The sequence below is a fragment of the Coenobita brevimanus genome, chromosome 8, assembly GCF_032717465.1.
Source record: "Coenobita brevimanus isolate Jiangsu-jjx chromosome 8, ASM3271746v2, whole genome shotgun sequence".
In the NCBI taxonomy this organism is placed as follows: Eukaryota; Metazoa; Arthropoda; class Malacostraca; order Decapoda; family Coenobitidae; genus Coenobita; species Coenobita brevimanus.
In genome coordinates, this window is record NC_136961.1 from 46,999,483 (window position 1) to 47,025,129 (window position 25,647).

A 25,647-nucleotide genomic window follows, 5' to 3' on the forward strand; every position below is an offset into this window, starting at 1 on the left:
AACCTGCACAGGCTCAATCCAACTGGAGTGCCTTAGTTACCCGCTAAATCACATCACGCCATAACTTGGTTTTATGGTTACCACCCAGCATAGTAAATGGTTTCCTGGTGTATCTACACAAGAGGATAAAAAGCTGTTAGACAAAATAAGTAACTGAGGGACAGGTGCCGCAAAATCTCTGAAGTACATAAAAATACTGCTTAAAGTTCTATATAGTCATCAGGAATTAACTACTATAGTCTGTTTTCACCTAACAGAAATAAGTCACTCAACATGAATACAAAGTCATGGTTGTATGACATTCAGTAAGCCTAAGTTTAGCAGGCAGAAATAAGTTTCCTTGGTTACTTAGTCAAATCCACCCTCCAGTGTGATCAAATGAAATGAAAATGGTTGTCAAGTGTGATTCTACCAAGCCATCAAATGAAATGAAAATGTTTAAGTCAGTGTGACTACACCTGGCCAGCAAACGAAATGAAAATGGTTATGTCAGTGTGATTCCACCTGGCCATCAAATGAAATGAAAATGGTTATGTCAGTGTGATTCCACCTGGCCATCAAATGAAATGAAAATGGTTTTGTCAGTGTGATTCCACCTGGCCATCAAATGAAATGAAAATGGTTTTGTCAGTGTGACTACACCTTGCCATCAAATGAAATGAAAATGGTTGTGTATAAATGTCAGATTAAAATACAAGCACTACAGTGATCAAGGAGACTCATTTCTACCTCATATATAAGGGTCATAAAATTTCAAGTAACCACAACTAGTAGCTAAGTTGTGGGAGTGGTTTAGTTGTTGCATGAAATAAAACATTATAAATGCCTGGTGATCTAGTGAGTTAAGGCACTCCAACACATAATGGTTTCCATATGAGGGATGGTTGGCATTTATTGCTCTAACAATGCCACTCAGGGACAAGTGAAGCTGGTCATCCATTACAGTTCAGATGTGATAAATTACTACAGTGATAATTAAAAAGCTATACCTGTCTCGGAATGTTAAAAAATTAATCAAAATTTTTCGACAACAATACTTTTGACGGTCGCCACCGAGAATCTAGTGCAGATGTGGTGACGCATGCAAGCCAGAATGGCTGCCCAGTGTTTACATTTGCTGTGATTGTTGCCTTTCGTTCTAGTTTGTGCATGAGAGGCCACTGAAACACCATTTTTATCACAAGATAATTGTGCAAGTGCTTAACAAATAGTGCAGTATGCAATATTAAGTGAAGCGATACTTTTTTGCGTGTGAAATATTGAAAATTGTTACCTGGAAATCATGTCAACCTTACGTAACCATCATCCCCTTTCTGGGCCTATACTCTTGCATGAAAGGCCACTGAAACACTAGTGTTACTGCCAAGTAACAGTGCAAATGCTCAACAAATAGTCCAGTGTGCAATAGTTATACTTTTTGTGCATGAAATACTGAAACATGTGACTTGGAGAGTGAGTCAACCTTATGTAACCATCATCCCATTTTTAGGCCTCTATACAGCTGACTAAGCCAAGATGCAAGCCCAGTGTTTACACTGGCTGTGATCGTTGCCTTTCATTTTATTCTGTGCGTGTAAGGCCAACAAAACACCGTTGTTCTCACCAAAACAGGGGAAGTACTTAATAAAAATGCAGTGTGTGATATTAATCCTTTCACTTCGGGTGTATTTTTTTTTGGATGGCTGTCCTGCACAACTTTCACCACATTCTGTATCTTCACATAAACGTATCCGATGGAGTCAATCGTTTTGATAAAATATTCCACACCAAAACACAGACTATAATTTCCTCAGTAAAATGTCTAACATAATGTTTAAAAAAATATACTAATAAAAAATAAATAATAATAATAATAATAGTAATTATCTGTGTGATGAGCTGTCAAAACCTGTGGTGTTGGAGCTCATCCACTGCCAGACATATGCCAATCAGTACATTGGTAAACTCAAAGCTGTCCCTTTTTCTTTTATTACAGTAAGTTCATTTTCATTCTTGCTTTCATCTGACAACATAACCTGGGTCATCAGACATCGCTTCCATCAGATCCAAGTAAACCGCTGCAGCAGCAAAACATCTCATACTGCATGCCTTGATATACTTCTCATATATGATGAAAATAATAAACAACAAAATAGTCCTTCTGTGATGGCGACACCTCAGTCTTGCCATCTCCTGATACAAAACCACTATTGGGCCCCAAGTACTGGCACACGAATAAAGAAAGTCCAGAAAATGTACACATGCCACCCAATGGCTACAGACATTTCCTTAGTGGCACGTCGACATGCCACTGATGTGAAAGTTTAATAGAGTGATACCATATCTTTCTTGTGAAGTGATAGCCCAGACCCCCCAACTGTCCCCATCCTGGAACCTTTGTGATGACACGCATAGGCATAGGACAAATTTCAGGTGGGTGGCAGAGGTTTTTTAGATCACTTTAGGCTTTGCGGTTGAGGTCGCCCTCCCCAACCCCACTGAACCCATGTTACATCGACCTCATTATGCAACAGGTCACAACCCTATCACATAACAAGGCTGCACTGTACTTAAATATATGGAGCGAATAGTCTAGCCTACAGCCCCTACACTCCCGATGGTGCAAAGTATATTTTGCCATTGTTGTCGTCATCATCGTCATTCACAGCACTACCTCTTTTCTCATCCTTAAATGATATGCGGTGGACAAAAAAATAAAATACCCTAAATAAATACTACAAAAAGGACAAAGGGTATCCAACCATATTCTGCTAAATCAAATGGACCACATTTGCATTCACTCAGATTACTTACCAGCTTGTGGTACCGAAGGAGGCTGGTTGGCATTTGGCTGGGGCTGGGATGTAGGAGGGCCACTATTCTGAGCATTCTGGTTCTGCTGCCCACCATAGTACTGAGAGTAGTAGGCTGCCCAAGCTGCAGCATTAGCATCAGCTGCCTGTTTGGCTGAAGTATTATAGAGCAAAACAATGCATTTCAGAATTCATAACTAGCTATCCAAATCCTAGAAAGGTGAACAAATACAGCATATTTTAATACATAGCTAGCTAACCTAAGAAACTTCATTTTTTTAAATCCATACATTAAAAAAAAAAAAAAAAAAAAAAAAAAAAAAAAAATAATAATAATAATAATAATAATAATAATAATAATAAACAAAAGTTCTGATGATAAGACACGGATGTGATGACAAAATATTAAATGCGGAATATACGAACATTTCAAGTTTAAAATATACTGTTGCATAATTCAATTACAGTACCCAGTTGGATAGAAGGCCGAAAGTCCACCGTACTGATGATAAAATAAAAGTACACTCGACCCTCCATTTCCTGGGCTAAAAGGAGGGGAGACCAGTCCGGGAACCCCCAAAGTCCGGGAATCGCAAAAGTCCAACTCCATATACCATTCCCCGGACTTTTGCCATACTCTGTCCAAATTCTCCAATACTGTCCGGCAATTATTCCGACATTCTAGAGCATTCTGGAATGTAGGCCATCTATACCAACTTAACTAACATACACAGTACATAAAATAATAACGGTGACACAATAACAACAATAATAACTGACAAAATAGCAGAATTTTGCTAACTACAACCCTAAGGGAGTATGGATCAGTTGGGTCAAGGATTGTGTGGGTAAGATTAAAAGTTGGAATACAAATGTGGGCGATTGTGTGCGTGTATGCGCCAACGCAAGATCGTGCAAGCAGAGTGAGAGAAGAGTTTTGGACAAATGTGGAAATGTGCATGGAAAAGTTTGGAAGGAATGAGAGAGTGTTTTTGATCGGTGATATGAATGGTAAAGTAGGGAATGTGAAGGTGGATGGAATAGTTGGTAAGTGGGGTGTGCCTGCTGAGATAGATGAGAATGGTAGTGCGTTAGAGGACATCTGTGCTGGGAGGGGGTTGATGATAGCCAATACCCTCTTCAGGTATAAAATGATCCACAGGTATACATGGCGAGTGATGAGAAGGGTGGGTGGTGAACTGAATGAAAGGAAGGCAATGATTGATTATGTGTGTGTGGATGAAATGATGCGAAGATGTGTAATGGATGCAAGAGCCTATAGAGGTTGGGGGAGTGGACTTTTTGACCACTACTTGGTGGTGGCCAGAATCAAGACCCAAGTAAGATGGAGTAATAGAAGAAGGGAAGGACGGGAAGGAGGAGTAGATGGATGGAGAGTGGAAAGGTTACAAGAGGATGAGAAAAAAGCAGAATACTTGTATAAAAGAGAAGTGCAGGTACGATTGGGCAAATATGAATTGGAGCAGATGGGGGACGTGGAAGCTGTGTGCAGGATATGCACAGAAGAAATATGTGCAGCATGTGATGTAGTGTGTGGGATGAAGAGAAAACGGAGGGGGATGCAAGGAACAGCGTGGTGGAATGAAGAGGTGAGACAGGCTGTGGCACAAAAGAAGAAAGCATACAATGAATGGATGAGAAATAGGGGCGTGGAAGAAGTTGAGAGGTGGAAGAGAGAGTTATTTGTACAAAGAAAGAGGTAAAAAGATTAATAAGAAGAGTGTGGATGAGAAATTTGGAAGGAATTTGAGTGTAAAGTGGAGGGACTGTAAGAAAATGTTCTCGAAAGAGGTGAAGAGTAAGACACGGTGGAAATGACGTTAGCAGGGGAGTGAAAGATAAAAATGGTAGATTACTTGTGGGGAAGGGAGAAAAAGTGAGCAGATGGGGAGAACACTTTAAGGAATTGTTGAACATAGAGGATGCAAGTGATGCGAGTATAAGTGGCTGGGGAATCGCTGGGAGAAGGAGGGAGGTGAGAAGACAGGAAGAAATCAGTAGGATAAAAGTTGTGGAAGCAATGAAGAAAGTTAAATTGGGGAAAGCCCTAGGAATTGATGAAGTGTGTGGCGAAATGTTGAAGCATGGGGGAGAGATAGTAGTAGAATGGATGTGGAAGATATGCAGATTGGCCTGGGGGGAAGGTAGAGTTCCAGAGGATTGGAAGTCAGGTATAATTATTTCCTTCTACAAAGGAAAACGGGAAAAAGAAGTGTGTGGTAATCACTGGGGCATTTGTCTTCTTAGTAAAATAGGAATGGTGTATGGTAGGATACTAACTGACACGAGTTAGGGAAATAACAGAGGAATCAGATGGAGAAGAACAGGGAGATTTTAGGAAGGGAAGAGATTGTGTAGATCAGATATTCTAGAGAAGGGAAAGAAGTTGCACGCGGCTTTCATGGATTTGGAGAAAGCATATGACAGGGTGGATAGACAAGGATTGTGGAAAGTATTAAGAATATATGGAGTAGATGGAAGTTGTTGAATGCTGTGAAGAGTATCTGGTGCTATGGCTGCAGTGCATGTGGATGGTGAACTGAGTGAATTTTTCTCTTTGAAGGTTGGGTTGAAACAGGGATATGTCATGTCCCCATGGTTGTTCAATCTGGACATGGATGGGGTAATAAAAAAGGTACAAGGTAGCGTAGTGGAAATTGGAGTGGCCCTGATGAGAGAGGGTAGTGTCTGGAAACTCCCAGTACTGTTGTTTGCAGATGATACTGTGTTGTTGAGTGAAGACGATGGGGAGCTGCAAGGCTTGGTGGATGAGTTTGAGAGTAAGAAATGGAATCTAAAGGTGAATGTAGGGAAGAGTAAAGTGATGGTCTTTGAGAGAGGTGAAGTCAGTGAATGTACAGCGAGGTTGGATGGTGAGGAATTGGAAAATGTGAGTATGTTTAAGTACTTGGGTAGTGTGATGAGTAAGGATGGAGGTTTGGAGGGTGAAGTGCTTGAAAGGGTACTGCAGGGAAGAGAGGTTGCTGGTTCCTTGAAAGCAGTGATAAGAAACAAGGAAGTGAGCATGGAAGTGAAAAAGTTACTACATGACAGTATTGTGATACCAACTCTAATATATGGAAGTGAAGCTTGGACATTGTTGGAAGGGCACAAGTCAAGAGTGAGAGCAGTGGAAATGAGTTATTTAAGAGAAGCCTGAGGAGTCACATGGAGAGACAGGCTGACAAATGAGGATATAAAGGAGCAATGTGGTGTGGATGTGGATGTGATAGGAAGCATTAGGAGGAATACACCTAGGTGGTTTGGCCATGTGGAGAGGATGGAGGGTGAAACTGAAGAAGAGAGTTTATGCGAGTGAGGTGGAGGGGGGAAGAGGGAGGGGGAGGCCGAGGATGAGATGGAGGGATGGGATGGAGAGGTATATGAGAGAGGGTGGTGAGAGTAGGGAGCAAGGCAGTGAAATGGCGGGGGACAGGGCGACGTGGAGGCGATTTTGTTTCTGGCCACCTCGAATGGGATTGAGGCATCTGGCAATAGACAGATAGATAGATAGACAACCCTAAGAATGGTTGGTTAGGCAGCTGTTGACGAGAATATGGAGGATATGATAGAAGATCAAAAGCTAAGAAAAAAGAGGAAAACGAACAAGGAACGGAACACCACAAGGTGAGCCAAACGCTCATCAGTTGACCGAGGTACAAACAAGCAACCATCGAATGTGATATCGATCTTGGACCAAATCAGCAATCTTAATTGGAAAATATTTTAATCACTATCACCATATAGGTTTGCACACCAAATTATCTGAAATTCAGCCAAAAATCTGTGCTTGCTTTAATTATTAACAGAAAATCAGGATTCAGAGCAAAAATTTCCTGAAGTTAGCAGAAGTGTTTTGCCTTCAAGGACTTTTGTTTTGTATACTGATTTACAATGCAGATATATTTTTTTGTACTCAATAAATATTTATGCAAAACAGAAGTCTGTCAAGGTGTGCTGATGATCTGAAGGGGAAACATCTGCTAACATTGGAGCATCTTAGCTCTGAAACCTAATTTTTAAATTAAATTATAAGTACAATTTTTTTAGCGGATTTCAGGTAATAAGGTGTGTATGAGCCTCTGTGGCGAAAAAAATTAAAATATTTTCCAATGAAAAGTGTCGATTCGGTATTTAGTCACACCAAGTCAGGTGAGCTAAATGAGTAGGAATGGATCCCATTCCCTTTGTCCATAAGAAAATATATATATATTTTTTATTACTTAAGAGTTTTATTGTGTCAAAGCCTTCCTTAAATTTTACTGTTATGTAATAAATTATATATAGTGGCATTTGACAAAGGTAAGAGGCATATGAGATATTGCCACAGATTAGAAGGAACTGGTGGGGTGAAGTAGGTTGGTGGCCAAGATGCTTTTCATATACAAAAATATCTTGTGTGTGTTTGGACATGTGAGACAATGGAGAATGAAAGACTGACTAAGAGGGTGTATGTAGATCAGGTGAAGGGAGGGAGAGGGAGGGGAAGACCAAGGATGAGATGGAGGGATGGAGTTGAGAGGTATATAAGGGAGGGGGGAGTGAGTTGGGGGGAAGGGTAGGCAAATGGTGGGTGACAGAGCGACTTGGTGGCGTTTTGTCTGCGGCCACCCTTTGTAGGATTAAGGCGTCGGTTATGTATAGATAGATAGTGTTACAAATGGCCTTTATTCAGTCAAAACCTTGCTAAAATTATACTGCGTTGTGCAGCAGACTTCTTATAGTTTTGTATCAGAGAATAACAGCAAGACTTTTGTGAGAATCCCAAACTTGTACAGGTATTTGTCTGGCATTTGATAATATTGTCCGGCCTTGGCCTCTGTCTGTGAAATTCGATAACCGGAAATGGAGGGTCGAGTGTATTGTACTGGATGACATACAGACAAAAGCAATAATCGGTAACCCACCCCAAATATATGTCATGGGCAAATGATAACTATCATTTTCTACTAACTTCCCCATCAACCTAATGTGAACTCACCTTCACTCTAACCCCCTCTACAAGCAGGAGATATCTATCACTTTCTACTAACTTCCCCATCATCCTAATGTGAACTCACCCCTACTCTAACCCTCTCTTGTAGTTCATGTCTGAAAGAATGGATTGATCATTGGTCCGTTATGGGAGTGGGGGACCAACCACTCCTTTTGAGAGTACAACTACAACAACCAGAAACCTATACAAGCTTGAAATAATAAATTATCATACTGAATACTTTACCTGGCCAGATAATCTAAATAACCATCTAATGAACCACTAGCATGTTGACTGTGAAGGAAAGAACATCCTCAAAGAAACTGTACTTTGTCATATCTTTGTCTAAAACTACCATCTCCACCTTCAATTCTGAGCTGTACCAATGGATGATGATGATTCATCATCATCCTACCTCTTTGTACCACCTGCAGGCTAGGTGAAGTTGGCTACTGAAAGTCAAGAAAAGAAGAGAGCAGAACAGTGGGAGAACTAATCAACAGCATGCCCAATGGGCCACAAATGTTGGCAATCACTATTCAAGCCCGTAGAATCCTGGGTCCATCTCATAAGTACAGTTTCCCACATGTACTTTCGCATTTACCTAACCAAAAATATAATCACTCCAACAACTGTCAGGTTAAAAAGGAGAGGCACAGTCCTGACACACACTCCTCCATACAAACTTCATCGAGCCAACTTAATTCCTTGTCAGTTTCCTAGCCTTGTTATCTTCCATACCATGAACATCGGAATATGATACCAGTAACAAATATGTGCTGGCGGAAGGACTTTGAACTGAGCTATGTCTTTGATAATGAACTACATGATGTAAGCAGCACAAGGACAACAACCTGGCCAAGCAAGGTGAAGATTAATGCAGGTAAAGGAAAAAACCCAAACACAACTAATCAGCATTATTCTGTTGACAAATAAGGACTTACTTGGATCATTCGGGTGGCCCTGATTCCACTGTTGGTAGGCATTGCCCCAGCCCTGAGGAGCAAGGTTACTCGTTCCATTCTGGCCTGGTCCACCACCTCCCTGCTGAGTAAATGAACTGGTGTTGTTTGTGCCACATTCATAAATAAACAAAAGGATGTCATGGGGAGTAGGGAGGCCCCTTAGCTGATGAGAATACAGCCCCAAGTAGCTAATCCTGATCTAGGTATGTGGTGAATATCAAATTAGTATCAGTCCTTGCTGTGTCACCGATTTTGACATTATTTATATGAAGCCACCATTATATCAGAAAAACTGTTAAGTCCCCCTCAACATACAACACCATTTGCATGGAACAAGTTGTGGTATTTCAAAGCACATCCACGACTTATATTGATCATTGCCTGAATGTACTATACATGGCTATGGAGAGGGATGCCTTCCTATTGTGGTATTGATATAACTGCATCTCTCTGGAACTCGCTTCCCCAGAGTTGTTTTCCTCCAAATTTCAACCCACAACTGTTCAAGTCTAACTGTTAGAGATATTTTATGAATAGAGGACACCAGTAATCTGGTGTATGGATTTTTTTTCCCCCCCCCATTTGATTTGTTTTTCCTTCCTCCGTTTTAAAAAAAAAAAAAAAAAAAAAAAAAAAAAAAAAAAAAAAAAAACTAGGTGGTTCTGCTGCCTGGCTGTGCATATGTCCCTCAACTCCCTCCCCACCCTTGTAAAGGAGCATGGTGGACGGCAGAAAGTTAACTTCAGCATGCAGTCCACCACGTTCACATTCAAATGAGCCTGGGGTCAACGTGTACAGTAATATGTGGTGATACCTATATTTCCAGCCTTCCTGGCATTCTATGTTTTAAGGCTCCAATTTGGGGTAGGCGGTGGTTCAATTAGTAGAGAGGTGTCCTGCAGTCCTACCGGACCCAGGTTCAAATCCCCGCTGGGGCAGGGAACAGTTTAAGGATTTGAATTTCATGTATGCAGACTTTACTCATCTACCAGAAGACCCGCCGACATGTCGTACAAATACCCCCGCTAATACCAATACACCAGTCCTGTATGAGACAGCCCTAACATGTATTCAATATGGACGGTGGGTGTTAGTGCCGAAGTGGTGACATGTAGAGGTGTATGATATGTTGGAGGACTACTGGGCCTTGAGAGCAGGCTGTGAAGCCTATGCCCAGAGTCAAGCACATAAAAAAACATATGAAAGTCATAAAAAGTAGTTACATTGTAAAACATTGGATTTCTAACTGAAGACTGCCAAGTACAACGAAACCTACCATTCCAGCCTTTTCTGCAATCATTTTCTTTGCATTTTCTATTTGTTCTGGGGTGCCACGAATGATGAAGGTCTTCTCATTAGGGTTGCTGGGGGGTCTGCGGTCCAGTTCACAGTGTGCGCCGGTCTGTTGGTTAATGGTTCGAATGGTCTCCCCTCCTGTGGTGACAAGGAAAAAGTATTCTAAGGTTCATGTTTCAACATGCCTCAAAGATTTTTGTGCTGTTACACACACATTCCTGAACACTGTGCATGCTGCACCTCAGTAGCCTTTTGTATGTCATCATCATCACCCAGATATCTTATCCCACCTCAGGATGGGATGAGGTAGGAGCCAGAGATCAAGAAGAAATCTGATAGAGGAACAGCAGAAGGATGTCCAATTACATGAGCTACACACCCAATTATTCAAAACTGAAGCCCCTGGAATCCCAACTAAACCTCACAGGCCTAAATACCCACATTTTCTGCTACAACTTCAGTAATACTGAGTTGTTTATAAACTTTAATATAAATTTTTTTTATCTTTACTCTTCCATTACTTGGTTTTATATATATATATATATATATCATCTATCTATCTATATATATAATATATACTGTATATATATATATATATATATATATATATATATATATATATATATATATATATCATCTATCTATCTATATATATAATATATACTGTATATATATATATATATATATATATATATATATATATATATATATATATCATCTATCTATATATATATATATATATATATATATATAAAACAAAAGTTGAATAATGGTAATTTTCATATACACTTCCACAGTACAATTATACAATATATATTACAGCCTTGGCTCAGTGGATTACAGCGCTCTGACCCAAGGGTCGGAGGTTCGAGTCCACCCAAGGGTCATTGGTAGACATCAGGAAGGGCATCTGATCATTAATCACACACACACACACACAAATCTCTACCCTGGGGCAACGCCTTAGCCCATACTGAAACAACGGGACACAGTGTTTAAAAAATAAACATATATAATCTTCATTTAACACACCTTCACTGAAAGGTCAGGGTGGAAAAAATCACTACCATTTATCTCAATACATTATGATGCTTTTTAAGAAACTGCTTATGAAGTTTTACGTAAAATATACACCCAATCAAGTGAAATACTTTTTGATACCTGCAGCCCTAAATGTGATTTTTCAGGACCAACTTGCCTAGTCCCGGGCTCCTACGCTCCTCATGGGGGAACGTAGGCTTGGATGATGGATGGATGGATAAGACTTTTTTCTTGATGGAACAAAGCCCTCATATCCAGGAATATTCACTAACATGGCTAAAGTTGATTAACCACAATATGTCTGGGTGACCAAACCCATCAACCACAGGCAAGCAACCACTACTGCAGGACCATCCAATGCAGTGAACCAGTTCCATTGTGATAAGACAGCATCTCATTACAGCGAGACACAGGGAAAAGTGGAAAGGTTTGGTTCCTGGATGGATGCTGCAGCTGCATCACTCAAACCAGCTGACAAGAGCACCATGGTAGGCTTCACTTCACTCAGAGATATGGTTATATGATTATCATCCAGCATTGTAAATTGTTTCCTGGGTTACAGGAAATCAATATCTTTTTAAAAATTAGGGAACATAAATAATGCTAAATCTGGAATTACTGTGATTTTATACCTGACATGAGGGAACGTGACTTACCTTTGCCAATAACTAGGCCACATTTATTAGCAGGAACATTGAAGAAGGCCTCCACTTTGTCGTTTGGTCCACCACGCCCACCAGCTCCTCCACCTCCACCCATTGGTCCACCCATCGGTCCACCACGACCCACTAGGATACAAGATAGTTTATGAATTACTCACAGTACAAGAAAGAGTATTTAAATGAACTACTACAGTATTATTTTTTTTTTTACATTAACTTCACAGATCAATCAGTCAACCACAACCATTTACAATATAGAGTATTCCAATAACTCACTCCAGTACAATACAAAAGGTTCTAAATAAATACCCTCCCTTCTTAAGCCTGTTTTGCTACAGAGTCCTCAGTCCCAGGGTGTGAGAGAAACTTCTATCTATCTATTCCCAGATGCCTTAATCCATTACATGGTAGCCACAAACAAATTGCCTCCATATCACCCAGTCCCCCACCAATTCACTACCATGCTCCCACCTCACACCACCCTCTCTCATACACTTCTCCACTCCATCCCATCCTTGGCCTCCCTCTCCCTCCGTCCACCCAATTCACACACACTCTCCTTCCTAATCTCTCATTCTCAATCCTCTCCACATGGCCACACCACTTCAATGTATTGCTCCTAACAATCTGTATCACATCCACATCACAACGTTCCTTCACTTCCTCATTTGTTAGTCTGTCTCTCGATGTGACTTCACACGCTCCTCTCAAATAACTCATTTCCACTGCTCTCACTCTTGACATGTATCCTTCCAACAAGGTCCAAGCTTCACTCCCACACATTAGAGTTGGTATCACAATACTGTCATGCAGCAACTTTTTTACTTCCATGCTCACTTCCCTATTTCTTAACACTGTTTTCAAAGAACCAGCAACCTTTCTTCCTTGTTGTACCCTTTCAAGCACTTCACCCTCCAAACTTCCATCCTTACTCATCACAATACCCAAGTACTTAAATGCACTCACATTTTCCATTTCCTCATCATCCAACCTCTGTGACTTCATTTCTCTCAAAGACCATAACTTTACTCTTCCTTTCATTCATCTTTAGATTCCATTTCTTACACATACAGTAGTACTTTCAACCTCATTCACCAAGCTTTGTAGGTGCCCTTCATCTTCACTTAACAATACAGTATTATCTGCAAACAACAGTACAGGAAGTTTCCAAATGCTGCCCTCATTAGGGATGTGCCAACATCCACTGCCCTACCTTATAACTCTTTTATAAGCCTAGCCATATAGAGATTGAACAACCATGGAGACATAACACATCCCGGTTTCAATCCAACATTTGAATTGAAAAATTAATTCACTATCCACAATGCACTCCAGCCTTAGCCTCCTCATACATACTCTTCACGGCATTCAGCATCTTCCCATTTACACCACATATTTTTAATATTTCCACATGCCTTATCTATCCACCCTGTCATATGTTTTCTGAAGGTTAATCTTGGGCTAATTTTAAGTAAAATACAGTACCAGCACATTAACATGGTACCAATTCTCAACCCTTAAGGAGCTACAACTATCGACAATCTTGCAGGTGAAATATAAGGGAGATCATTTTTGATCATAAGGTAAACACAAACTGTAGTTCTGTACAAGTCAATATGTGACCTGTACAACATTTACTATTCAAAATTCACCCAAGAATACCACACGAACTTTCTCATGTATTTCCTGGGACAGTCTGTACTGTATACTACTTGTACTTACTGGGGCCTCCAGGTCCACCAGGACCAGGTCCCCCCGGGCCTCCCATGCCACCTGGTCCTCCTGGTCCGCCAGGTCCCCCAGGTCCTCCTGGTCCACCAGGGCCAAAACCACCACGGCCCATAGGTCCACCAGGGGGTCCACCTGGGCCACCACGACCCCAGTCATTGTTAAATCCACCTCGACCGCCACCACGACCACCGCCTCCAAAATGATCCTGTATAAATGAAAAAGCCCACATCCATAATACAGTAATGCCAACTGCAATCACTTTGGCAAATCTGGAAATTTATTTGCATACTCTCATCAGAGTTTACAAAGAAGAATGTCTGAATAAAATGTCCATCTTCACTCATAAAGGAACCAAACATTTCACAATCAAATCCGAGTAAATGCGAGTCATAGAATGTGAAAAACAAAATTATATCTTATGGAGATCAGAGTATTTAAATTAAAAATTTATTACAATACTTTATACACAAAACCCCAGACTTTTACCATCACATCCATTATCCTGATGTCCCCCCCCCAAAAAAAAAGGGGGGGGGGACCCAACAGCATGCCCACAGTTGACTAGGCTAGACACTCTTTTTTAAAAATGCTATGACCTGGAGAGAGGTACTATGACGGATGACTATTAGGTTTAATTATTGCCACTTTCATCTATGTATGATGTAGCTTGTATTATATGTGAGAGATGTCACAATTCTTGTAATTGTAAAAATAATGCATGTGTCGAGCACTAATGAATTCCCAAAGGAAGAACTTGTGCTTTTGAGAAACAGAAGACCAGAATAATAATAATAACAATAATAATCATCATCATCATCATCATCCAGACCTCCTTTCCCACCCTAGGGCAGGGTGAGGAGCAGCAACATCTAGACAGCCCAAGTTTGCCCAGTCCTGGGCCATGCTACCATTCACTCATCATTCAAGCCCCTAAATACTGGCTCTATCTGATAGGCCAAAATAATGCACAACATTCTGTAACTTAACATAAACGTATCTGACAGAGTCAATCCGGGTGCTGTCACATTAAAAAAAGGCGCCAAATCCCTGATCATGCACTACTCACAACATTCATCCAGCCAGCTCGATTTCTTGTCAGTCCCCTAGCTCCTCATGGGGAAACACTGGATTTGATGATGATGATTAAAGTAAAAATCCTTTCACTCATCATCTGGTCTTATGGTATTTCCAGTCTTTCGGTGGCTTTCATAAACAGTCTCATTACGAAAGTTCTCTCTTCTTCCGGCACATATGCTGAACCGATCAGCACACATGATGGGGTCACTATCACTGATGGTACCCGTGCACCCACGGTTGCCAATCTGATACTGTTGGCATTAGATCGAGCACTTTTCATAATAAGCTTGGTGCTTTTGAAGATTTCTGCTTGCCAACACTCCATGCACTGCTGGCCATCATGACTCAGGAATGTCTGGCTTTGTGAGCATGACCTTTTGAATGTTTGGAAACTTTGTCATGCTATTTTATGGTGTACATATGTAAATACACCTGGTCAGGTAAGTTCATGTGTATTGTGTCATTAAGTACATTAAATATTTTTAGCTTATTAAATATTTAGTGCTTAGGGTTGACCAATAATATGTGCTAGACACTGTGACTGTATTTGGGTGACTAACCACGACTGCTAGAAACTTTTTGGGAGGTTTTCCCGGTCATCCGGCAGTTTCTGCTCTTTTGGCACCTGCTTGGTCCCAAAGATACCAAATGAAAGGACTTTTACTGTATTATTATTATTATCATTATTAAGTGCTGACTTAATGATGGGGTACTTTTTGCAAAGTTACTTTCCAAGACCTGTTGTTGCCCAATTAACAAGATGTCATTCAGTCAACTTAATCAGTCACTGACATGAATCCCATTAGTCTGGTAATTTACTGTTTGTTTTATTCTTTCAAGCTCAATACAATTTTATTCTGATTTGGAGAGAGTTCAATAATAATAATCACCGGTGGTAGGCAGTGAAGGGAAGGGAATAATTCCCCAAGCTAGACTTTGATAGATCATATAGCCCTGCTAGGGTGACAAGAGAGTGTTACCTCTCCCAGCAAGGAAACTACCCAGGTGGGGCGTGAATTCTTCACCTCAGAGTCTCCAGTGATAGGTGGGGGTGCTCACCATCCACTCAATCGATGTAGGGCTGCTGTTGGGTGACTGCCCTTTCCTGTGTTCCTTCCTTCCTTCCTTCTGTCTAAACATGACTCTATACTGAGTGACAAGCCAACTGGTTTCCTGTACACCAGGAAACTTTACTATGCAGAGTGGTAACCACATAACCAAATTATGGCATCTGATGGTTTAGTGAGTAATTATGGCGCTCCACTCGGACTGAGCCTGGGCAGGTTAATATCCAAGGGGTGGTAGGGGTTTACTGCTCAAGTAAAGCCACTCAGGGATGAGTGAGACTGGTCACTCGCATCTTAAAAGTCAAGACTGGCTTGCCTAGTCCCAGGCTCCTACACTCCTCACGTGGCAACACGAGATTTGATGATGATGATGATGACGATAATAATGACAATTATTACACATGAAACAGTACAGGGTAAATTAACTCTCATATCCACCTCCAAACTTGTACCTCCATCTCTATTTATCTATTGCCAGATACCTCAATCCCAAATGGGTGGCCACAAACAAATCGCCTCCATGTTGCCCTGTCCAACACCATTTCAATGCCCTGCTCCAAGCTCACACCCCCCTCTCTCATATACTTCTCCACTCCATCTCAATGTCATTTAAAACTTTACTGGCCAAGTCTGTCTAAATAAGCTATACTGTACAAATATATTGTGCAAAACCCATCATCAGTGGTAAATGGTATAAGTAAATAAAACACAAAGGCACAAAATTGTACTGGGTAACTTACTCTCTCATCTCCACCTCCAAACTCGTCTCTTTCTCTGTCTCTGTCTCTGCGGTCTCCCCGGTCTCCACCTCTGTCACCTCGGTCTCTGTCGCCCCGCCGTTCACCAAAGTTGCCACCACGTCCCCTACCTCGGTTGCCAAACTGTGCAGCCTGAGTCTCCTTCTCTGCTATAAGGTCGTATACAAGCTGTTTCGCCATTTCAACCTGTTACAAGGAAAATATAATACAGTTAGAATTCATCATCATCCAATGTCCCATTGTCATATTAAAAAAAAAATCAAGTTATACTAACAGAAGGGGACTTAGGTCAATCTTTTGACAGTATAACATACCGAAATACACAGCGAAGTACTGTACCTTGTGTGGTTCCCCAGTGATACGAAGAGGCTTTTCATTTTCCTGCTGAGGTCCATCCTGAATTATAACCATTTTGGCACCAGATTTTTCTTGCAACTGCTTGATGGTTTCACCACCTTTCCCTGAAATAAAATTTTAAGTAACAATTAGATCCTCAGCTTCATCATCTTCCCAAATTCTTTTTCCCATGGGTGTTACGGATGGGGTCGGGCATTCCACAAAGTAAAGAATGAGAACATGACAGGGGATAAGTAATCGACAGCATGTCAGGTAAAATGGGCCACACATTCATTCACTCACAATCCAGCCTTTTAAATCCTGACTCCTCCATCCATACATAAATGTCACATTACCAGTAGTCACACACTTGTCATGTAATCATATGTACAAAATTCTTTTAACCAGTTCAGTCCCCTGTTAGTTCCCTAGCCCCAACACTCCATACCTTGTTGCTTCTCACACTCAACCAAAATATTTACCAAACTTCCTGGTCTACTACACCTCCCTCCTTCAAATTCACCCTCATTTATTCTTTTAACCACTCTATCAACATCTGCTCTCTCCACAATGCCTAACAATCTTAGCATATTCTCTCTCACTCGGTTGTTTACGAACTTCCATACACCACATCTTTCATGAATCACAATTTTTATCCCATCCAATCTTCACACCACATGCACATTTCCCGATAACCCCATCTCCACTGCTCTATCGCTTCATTTTTGTGCCACACCAGTCTCACACTCACCTATAATGAGTCCAACTTTGGGTCCTGGGATGCTGATTTCTACAGTGGCAGCATTTCCACCCATATCCATGCCAGGAGGTCCCATGGGTCCACCCCCACCACCCGGCATTCCACGGCCACGGCGGTCAGGTGGACCATCCCCACGAGACACTATCTCAAAGATCATTTCCTTCGCACGGTTTATGGCATCCCTGTACAAAGATCGCATTTGTAATTTCTTAATTAACACTATTAACTGCATCCCTGTACAAAAATCAATTAATGTAACTCCTGAATTAACACTATTTCACTATGCGAGAGAACCTGAAAGATTACAACTTTCACATGGTTTATGGTTCCTTGTACAATGATCACATGTTTGTAATTCCTCACTTACACTATTCCTCAACAATAAAAAATGGGATTAATGTAAAAAAAAAAAAAAAAAAAAAAAAAAAAAATTGGGGTAAACAATATTATAAAAATACTGATAAAACAGGCTAAACATGATGAAGAGGAAAAAATTATGTAACATGGCAAAAATGATAAAACAGTAAAAATAATAAAATGGGGTTAGAAAATGAACAAAAAGTAGGGTAAACATCTATGATAATAGGGTAAACATAATAACATGTGAAAATGATTATAATAAGTAAAATTGCTATGTAAGTTAATAAGTCCTTGATAATAATACAGGTAAAGTAACTCAAACTTCATAAAAGAGACGTGGCTGAGACCATACAGATTATACATAATTCTTGATTTGTTATTTATTTTAATCACTGTTTTTACCTTGGTCCAGAAATGGTGCATACTCTATCAGGCATACCCCCACTGTCCTGAGCCATCTGTATCTTTGCTCCAGATTCTCTTTGAAGACGTGTGATCTGCTCACCACCACGTCCAATTACTGCAGAAAATAATGATTACTAAATAAACCTCAATTTCCCACCAACAGATGAAAGAAATACATGACAGTACTATCAAGATTATACTCAATGAAATGGGTCAGTGCTATCAAACACACATCACTTCCAAGTATAAATATTTCTGGAAATGGTACTATTCTTTCAACCTAAAATCACCTGTTACCTACAACAAAACACCCAGATGGGTAGACAGCATGTAAATAGCAAACCTAAAAACCAGATGCTGTTGCTCTACTCTGGACTGTCTGGCCAAGCAAACCCACTGACCACAAGCAAGCAGCCATCTTCTCATGGCAGACAGTGTCTTGCCATGACTGAAACAGGATCTTTCCATAGAGTGAGGTGCTGAGAAAATGGAGGAGGCATAGGTTCAGGAAGTGGAAGTGGAGAGATGGTATGGGACACAAGGGCTTAAGGGTAAATGCAGATTAAACAAAAGTGATGATATCTAGGGTTGGTGGTGGTACTGTCAAAGACGAGGGACAGTGGCCATGTGCAGTTTGCCACAAGGGCGTGGGAAGTAATTTCATCTTGTGCGGTGTTTGTGATAAATGGGTGCACAAGAGATGTACTGGGATCAGAGGTAGACTGCAAGATAATGCTGATTTTATGTGTACGGCATGTCGGGGAGAGCAGGTGGAGATTGTAAGGCGTGAAAGGATTGAACTTGCTGGTGAATCTCTTGAGTGTGTGTGGAAGAGTTTTGTTATTTGGGAGACATACTGTGTGCTGAAGGTGGAGTTGGAGCTAGCTCTGTGGCTAGGGTGAGAAGTGGTTGGAAGAAGTTCAGGGAGCTCTTGTCTCTCCTGATATTGAGAGGACTCTCCCTACGTGCTAAGGGGTCTTTTATATGCAGCATGTGTTAGGAGTGTAATGCTGTATGGAAGTGAAACCTGGGCAGTAAAGGAGGAGGATATTTGCCATCTCAGACGTACAGAAATGACAATGATTAGGTGGATGTGTAGTGCGTCCCTGCGTGGAAGGTCTGGGGGGGCTGGGTTCACGATGGAAGAGTTGAGAGGTAGGATGGGACTGGAGTGTATTGTTGTTATGATGAAGAGAGGTAGATTGAGATGGTTTGGGCATGTGGAGAGGATGGGGGATGATAACTGGGTGAGGAAGGTGAGACGTGTTAATATTGGGGGTGGGGTTATGAGGGGCAGACTGAGAAAGACATGGGATGAGGTCATTGTGACCTTAGGGTTATGGGCCTGAACAGGGAGGCTGCAATAGATCGCGCAGCATGGAGAGCCACCGTTAGGTGACCAAGGTCAACACATGCAAGCATGTTGGAGCCTTTAAAAACGACCAAGGTCGACACATGCAAGCATGTTGGAGCCTTTAAAAACGAAACGAAATGAATGAAACAATGGCACCCAAATGGATGAGCTATGTGAAATGTATGAGCAGCAGTCTCAGATCAGACTTTAACTAAAAGTACTTGGTAAATGTAGTGGAGCTCCCTTCCTCAGTGTGTTGAGCAAGGCCAGCTATCAGGCCTTGGCCCCACATCTCTGCCAGGGATGCTGGTAACCAGCCAACTACTACTATATCGGTGAGCTAATGGGTGCTACAGCTAGCCCAAGGGTGAACTGAGACTATGCAGGCAGGAGCACTAATCACTTGCAAAGGGGAATGTGCTCAAAACTGCAGCACCCAATAACCTTAATATCTCACTAAGTGCATAAAAAGCTCCATACGTTCATGGGTTGTCTAACTAGTATACAACTAACAAGCATATCAAACTGCCATAAAACAACTAGTTCAAATTTAATTAATACAAATACCACCACAACCTCTTTAATCCACTTTTTTTTTTTTCCCCAATTCTTGGTACCACAAGATGCTATTATTCATGTTAGAGTACAGGTAGATCTTTTAAAACAGAAGTCATTCTTTATGCTGATTCATCTGATGATGGTTTGAATTAAATGACTATATCATTACACTATGAAGCATAACCTAAATGACTATAACCTCTTCCTAAGCTACTCAGTAAAATCCACCTTAACCTCTTATATCATACTGCCGACACAAGCTCTGTTATCAAAATGGCATAAACCTAAAAAGTTATACCATGAGGTGCGTTGCACTCCCCCCCCTGCCCCAACCCTCATCACCACAGCCAAGCACTTCAAGGGCCATATCCCCACAGCCTCACCCCTCACATGTGGGGCTAACATCATCCTTGGCCCCACGTGTTCAGCCTGACTAGCCAGTGTCACCCCAGGAAGTCCCCGAGTCTGGTAAGTCATAACCCTTGCCCTCCCCCCCTTGCTCGTGGCCGTGGCAATGGCCATTCCCGTGCCCCGTGAGCATGGGCATGCACGTGGTGCTGGTGCTGCAAAATGGCCTAGTGTCACACTGCCTGGTGTCAGCTGGCTGAGGACTTTCGTGTGGGAGGAGAGGGAAGATTTTCAGCCAGCCTTAACTGTCTGTGATGCAACAAAGGCAGGTGTATAGAGGAGCACCTGCAAACAGGAACATCTTCCATCCTGTTATTTTTCAAGGAATTTTTACCACATCCATAATGCAGTACTGTACCTAGTGGATGATGGATGAGATAAACTTCCACCAGGCTATCTCTGTATGCTGGCTGGTGATGTCTGTGAGTGAGAGTGCTAAAATGAAAGAGAGGTGGCCAGTGGAGGTAGGGGAAATGTGTCTGGCTTGCTCTGACTACAGCAATGGCACATGCAAAAAAGCATGCGATTCATGATTATTGGGCAGTGGATGAAATAGTCCACACATCTGTCTTTGAGAAATATATGGCCCGTGACAGGTACCTAGCCATATGAAGTTCCTGCACTTCAATCATACCCTGCACCCAATGACAGGTTGTGGAAGATTAGACCCATCCTGACCATGCTGGAGGAGTAATTCATTAGGCTTTTCTGGCCATTTCAGAAAGTGGTTATTGATGAGTTGCTAGTTCCGTTCTGGGGATGTCTTGCATTTATACAGAACAATAAAACCTCTATATAACAGACTGCAATATACCGGAATTTGCTTTTATCAGAATCGAGGAGCCAACCAGGCTAAATTCTTATATACTGGAAAAAGTCTGATAAAGCCAGAAGCAGTCTGGACTGCCTCACCACTTCAGTTATGTTCACCACAATAAGGTAAATAAAAGACATGATTATCAATGTTCAGTACAGTAATATTATGTATTATTACATTTTTTAAAAACCGTTCATGCAATCCGGACTTATGTCTGATATGTTGGAAAAAGTCTGGATGTCGCCTTTATCGGAATTTCGCATTTTTCGGACTGGCTTGGGCCCCAATTAGTCCATTATAGTGAGGTCTTACTGTATTTACATGAATATGGTACTGGAATCCGTGGAACTGTCCATGCCACTAGGAAAAGTTTTCCAGCATTCCCGGTGAAGACTGAGAACGTTGCACTGCTAACCCAACAATGTGGTAATATGTTGGCCATTCACTGGCGAGATAAGTGAAAGGTGAACAAGTTGACCACAGTTCACCAGGGGGTAATGCAGAACACAGGCAAGACAAGACTTCAGGACTGGGCAACCCGTGCTCAAGCCAGATGCCATCAAAGACTACATCAACATGAGGCTTGTTGATAAGTCCGACATGCAGGTTGGTGAGATGGACTGCCTCCATAAATCAAGCCAGCAGTACGAGAACATGTTCTTACATCTTGATATCTCTATCTTGAACAGTTTACATACTTTTCAGGAAGGTAGTTGATACGGGTGTCTCTCTTCGTGAGTTCGAGAGAGAACTTTAACGCGAGCTCCATGCAAAAGTATGTGATTGTTCAGATTGCAAGTCCAAGAAGGACAATGTATCAGACGCCGCTGGCAGATTGCTTGGGCAGTGCACAATACCTGTCATGTCACCGACTTGCACACCTGCTGGACATGTGATCTACAGGCAATGCCACGTTTGCTCCACAATAGAATGTTGCACAAAAGCATGCAAAGAAATGCACTATGAATGTCTTTTGTACAAAGTGCCACTCTGTCTCCAGTGCTTCTTTGAGTATCACATAGAGCATGAAGTCTAAGCACAGGTGTGTGGGAGATTGTAAACAGCAGAGAATGAAGTGCACAATGTGTTATTTGTAAGTATATAGTTTCTAAGTGATACTGTAAGTGGAAAGTTGTTGTTGTTGTAAATATCCTGAGTCAGCATAGCAATAACGACAGAAAAATCCGATTCACACCTGAAGACGAGTACCTTTTTGGGTGGCACTGAAGCATTTTTTATGACCTTTAATTTATTATGCAAAATACGTAAAATGAACTGTAAATGTTATATCATGTGCAAGTAGAATATGTGATACAGACCATAAGTATTAAGGTAAGTATTTTTACCATTCCCCCCAAAAAGTGCCACACTACACAACATTTAATACAAGTGTCTACCTCCTGGTGTAGCCTAAGTTATACTATTTATCGAAAAGAAATGTTGCTCTCAAAGTGAATACAAAGTGCAAAGTTCTTGGACACTCATAGGGAAATGAGTATCCTACATATATGTATATTTTTTTTACCTTTTTCACTGCATCTGTGTGAGTTCTCCCACACACCTATGGGACAAAGCGTCACTCTGTTACAGCTAGAAACAAACGTCAAGCCACATGTACAGGGCAATGATTCATAGCTTTGAGTATGGAAAGCAAAGAATATGTGTAACAAAATGACAAATTCATGAGGTGGGAGGAAGGCCAGCATTAAAAGTACATCACACAGCTGGGCCAGTGCTATTAATGCTGGCCTTTCTGTGGTGCAGCGAGCTCAAGTCCGGGCTGTGCGCTTAGGAACACAGACAGGATGCCTCAAGCTACAAAAGTTAGGCCGCTCGCTTAGGAGTGGAGATAGGCTGCCTCAAGCGCCAAAAGTTACACATCTTCAATACCTTACTCACCGAAGGGCCAACCTGCAGACCCAGAGATGGTTTTATTTGCAGAAAGAGTTGGTCACTGCAGTACTGTAATATGGCCTTTAATTTGTTTCTGTAACTGCTAGTGTTTCTGAGATATTAAGATCTGAAAACAAGCAATTTGGGGAAAACTGCCCGTACTGAGAGGGCGACCACAGTATGAATAGCCGTGTCTAGGGATTAAGGTACGGTGAGCCCTTAAGTTTCGTGTCTAATTGGTACCACGAGGTTGGCACGAAACCAGAAATTCACAAACTGAAAAGTATTAATTCACTGGTAAAAAATCTAATTGATTCTAAAGCCCCTCTCAAAATCACTGTTTTTCTCACTTTTGAGATACAATTCTCATAAAATAGGATGCCAGAATAACCGACAACGATATGAACATGACAATAATATTAAGAAACATTAAATAAACAGATAACCGGTCAGCAAAATCTTTGTCTTATCTTCTACTGAATACTTTTTCCTCTTCACACCAACTTGATACTCACAACGTTCTTTTCTCTTCTTGCCTCCATTCTTTGAACTTCCCAGTATTACACCGTCACCACTATTACCTAGTCCTCCAATAAATGACAAGGATACCATAATGCAGTACAGGTAGACCACATGAGAACAAGATGAACAAAGGGAATGGTAAAAAAAAAAGTGACCACAGCTGTGATCACTATCAGAGCACCATACACACAGTCTCACAGCTGGCGGGAACTGTGCAAACAACATGGTGGACAACTGCTGACGATCGCCTTGCCCACCGGAACCCCATATATTGACGCTAAAGGTAAATTCTTGATCGTGTGAAATAAGTTCTTGGAAATTTTGGGCTTTCCTGCGAAAGGTAAATCCATGAACCCAAATCGCACTAAACATAAGGGCTCACTGTACATGCAAAATTAATAAATAAGGAATAGGCACTACAAGTCATCTAGAATAGAGTACAAAACTGCTTAAGGTAAATATTACTTACTCAAGCCAACCATCTTGTCTGGAACTTGAATCTCATCAGACTCCACAGAACCAAGACCACGATGGGGTCCTCCACCAGGGGGTCCACCACCCGGGGGCCCCCCAGGTCCCCCTCCCATCAAAGGTCCAGCCATGAAGGGTGGTCCATCACCACCCCCACCACCTCCGCCGCCACCACCGCCACCCCCACCAGCAGGCCCACCAGGACCTCCGCTGGGGTTGTTGCCACCACCACCGCCACCTCCTCCTGGGGGCCGCTTAGCATCGGGCCCTGCAAACAAAACGTTAGCAAATTAACCTAAATCAAGTCAAATATTAACTCTACTCAAATACTGTGCTAACCAAATGTGGGGTGACTATGAGGAAAAGGAGAATGAAAGACCAACTGAGACCGATACTGTAAATGAGATGGATGAGGAGAGATGGGTAGGGAGGGTCTAGAATGAAGTATTCTCATTCATTCATTCACCATCTAATCCAGTGTTGCCCAATGAGTGACGTAACAGCCCGGGGCTAGCCAAGCTGGTCTTGACATTTAAGATGAGAATGACCAGCCTCACTCATCTCTGAGTGGCACTGCATGAGCAATAAACTCCAACCATCCCTTGGATATAAACCTACACCAGCTCAATCTGATTGGAGCACCTTAAATGCCCACTAAACCACCAGGTGCCATAATTTGGATATACGGTTACCACCCAGCGTAGTAAACAACTTACAGGAAACCATTTGGCTTGTCACTTAATGTAGAATCATCAGTAGACAGACTAATGAGGAATGAATGAAGGAAAGAAAAAAGTGGAAGGATGGAAAGAGGGAAGAGAGGAAAGGGCAGGCATCCGAGAGTAACACTACAACGTGAGTGGATGGTGAGTGCCCCCACCAACCACTAAGGATGTAAGTGTGAAGGTATATAAATGAATGTGATGTGAGATTGAGGAAGAAGAGCCTGATGGTAGAGGACAGGGTGACGACCATTTGTTTAAGGCCACCCCCTACAGGATTAAGACACTTGGCTATACAGGGACAGGTAGAACTTTACAGGCAATATTATGCATAGTATACACACTGAATTGCTTTTACTGATCCACTAATGGACTACAATGTGGACATAAGCAAAAAGTTATTTATGACTCTACAAGTTACAGGCTGTAGAAATGATTCTTTTCAGCACAAGTGTTAACAAAATGTGGATGGATAGGGTAAGTATGAGAGAAATTTTACAACAGAGGCAATCCTTAAATATTTAAGAGATTTTAAAATTTTAAAGTTTTACATACAACTGCTGATACAAACTAGGGGAAAGTGTCAAATCAACTTCACAGGTAGCGCATGGGCTTCTCATACAAAATTTTTCTTTCAACAAAAGAACTGTGACTTA

The 25,647-nt window shown here is 41.5% G+C and overlaps 1 protein-coding gene across 10 annotated transcripts in view; it reads right to left on the minus strand.

Moving 5' to 3' along the window:
- The window catches only part of Psi (P-element somatic inhibitor), a 56,267-nt gene that overhangs the window by 15,754 nt on the left and 14,866 nt on the right, over nucleotides 1–25,647 (minus strand). For 3 of the 10 annotated variants that reach the window (XM_080277121.1, XM_080277082.1, XM_080277065.1), the window contains exons 3-12: nucleotides 24,268–24,537; nucleotides 18,244–18,361; nucleotides 17,473–17,663; nucleotides 16,725–16,846; nucleotides 16,368–16,571; nucleotides 13,475–13,688; nucleotides 11,747–11,878; nucleotides 10,030–10,187; nucleotides 8,733–8,835; nucleotides 2,794–2,946 (exon numbers count right to left, since the gene is read on the minus strand). In XM_080277121.1, coding sequence (XP_080133247.1) covers nucleotides 2,794–2,946; nucleotides 8,733–8,835; nucleotides 10,030–10,187; nucleotides 11,747–11,878; nucleotides 13,475–13,688; nucleotides 16,368–16,571; nucleotides 16,725–16,846; nucleotides 17,473–17,663; nucleotides 18,244–18,361; nucleotides 24,268–24,537 — 1,665 coding nt within the window. The remainder of the gene's footprint in view (nucleotides 1–2,793; nucleotides 2,947–8,732; nucleotides 8,836–10,029; nucleotides 10,188–11,746; nucleotides 11,879–13,474; nucleotides 13,689–16,367; nucleotides 16,572–16,724; nucleotides 16,847–17,472; nucleotides 17,664–18,243; nucleotides 18,362–24,267; nucleotides 24,538–25,647) is intronic. The other 7 variants (XM_080277091.1, XM_080277127.1, XM_080277075.1 and 4 more) reach the window with 4 other exon arrangements.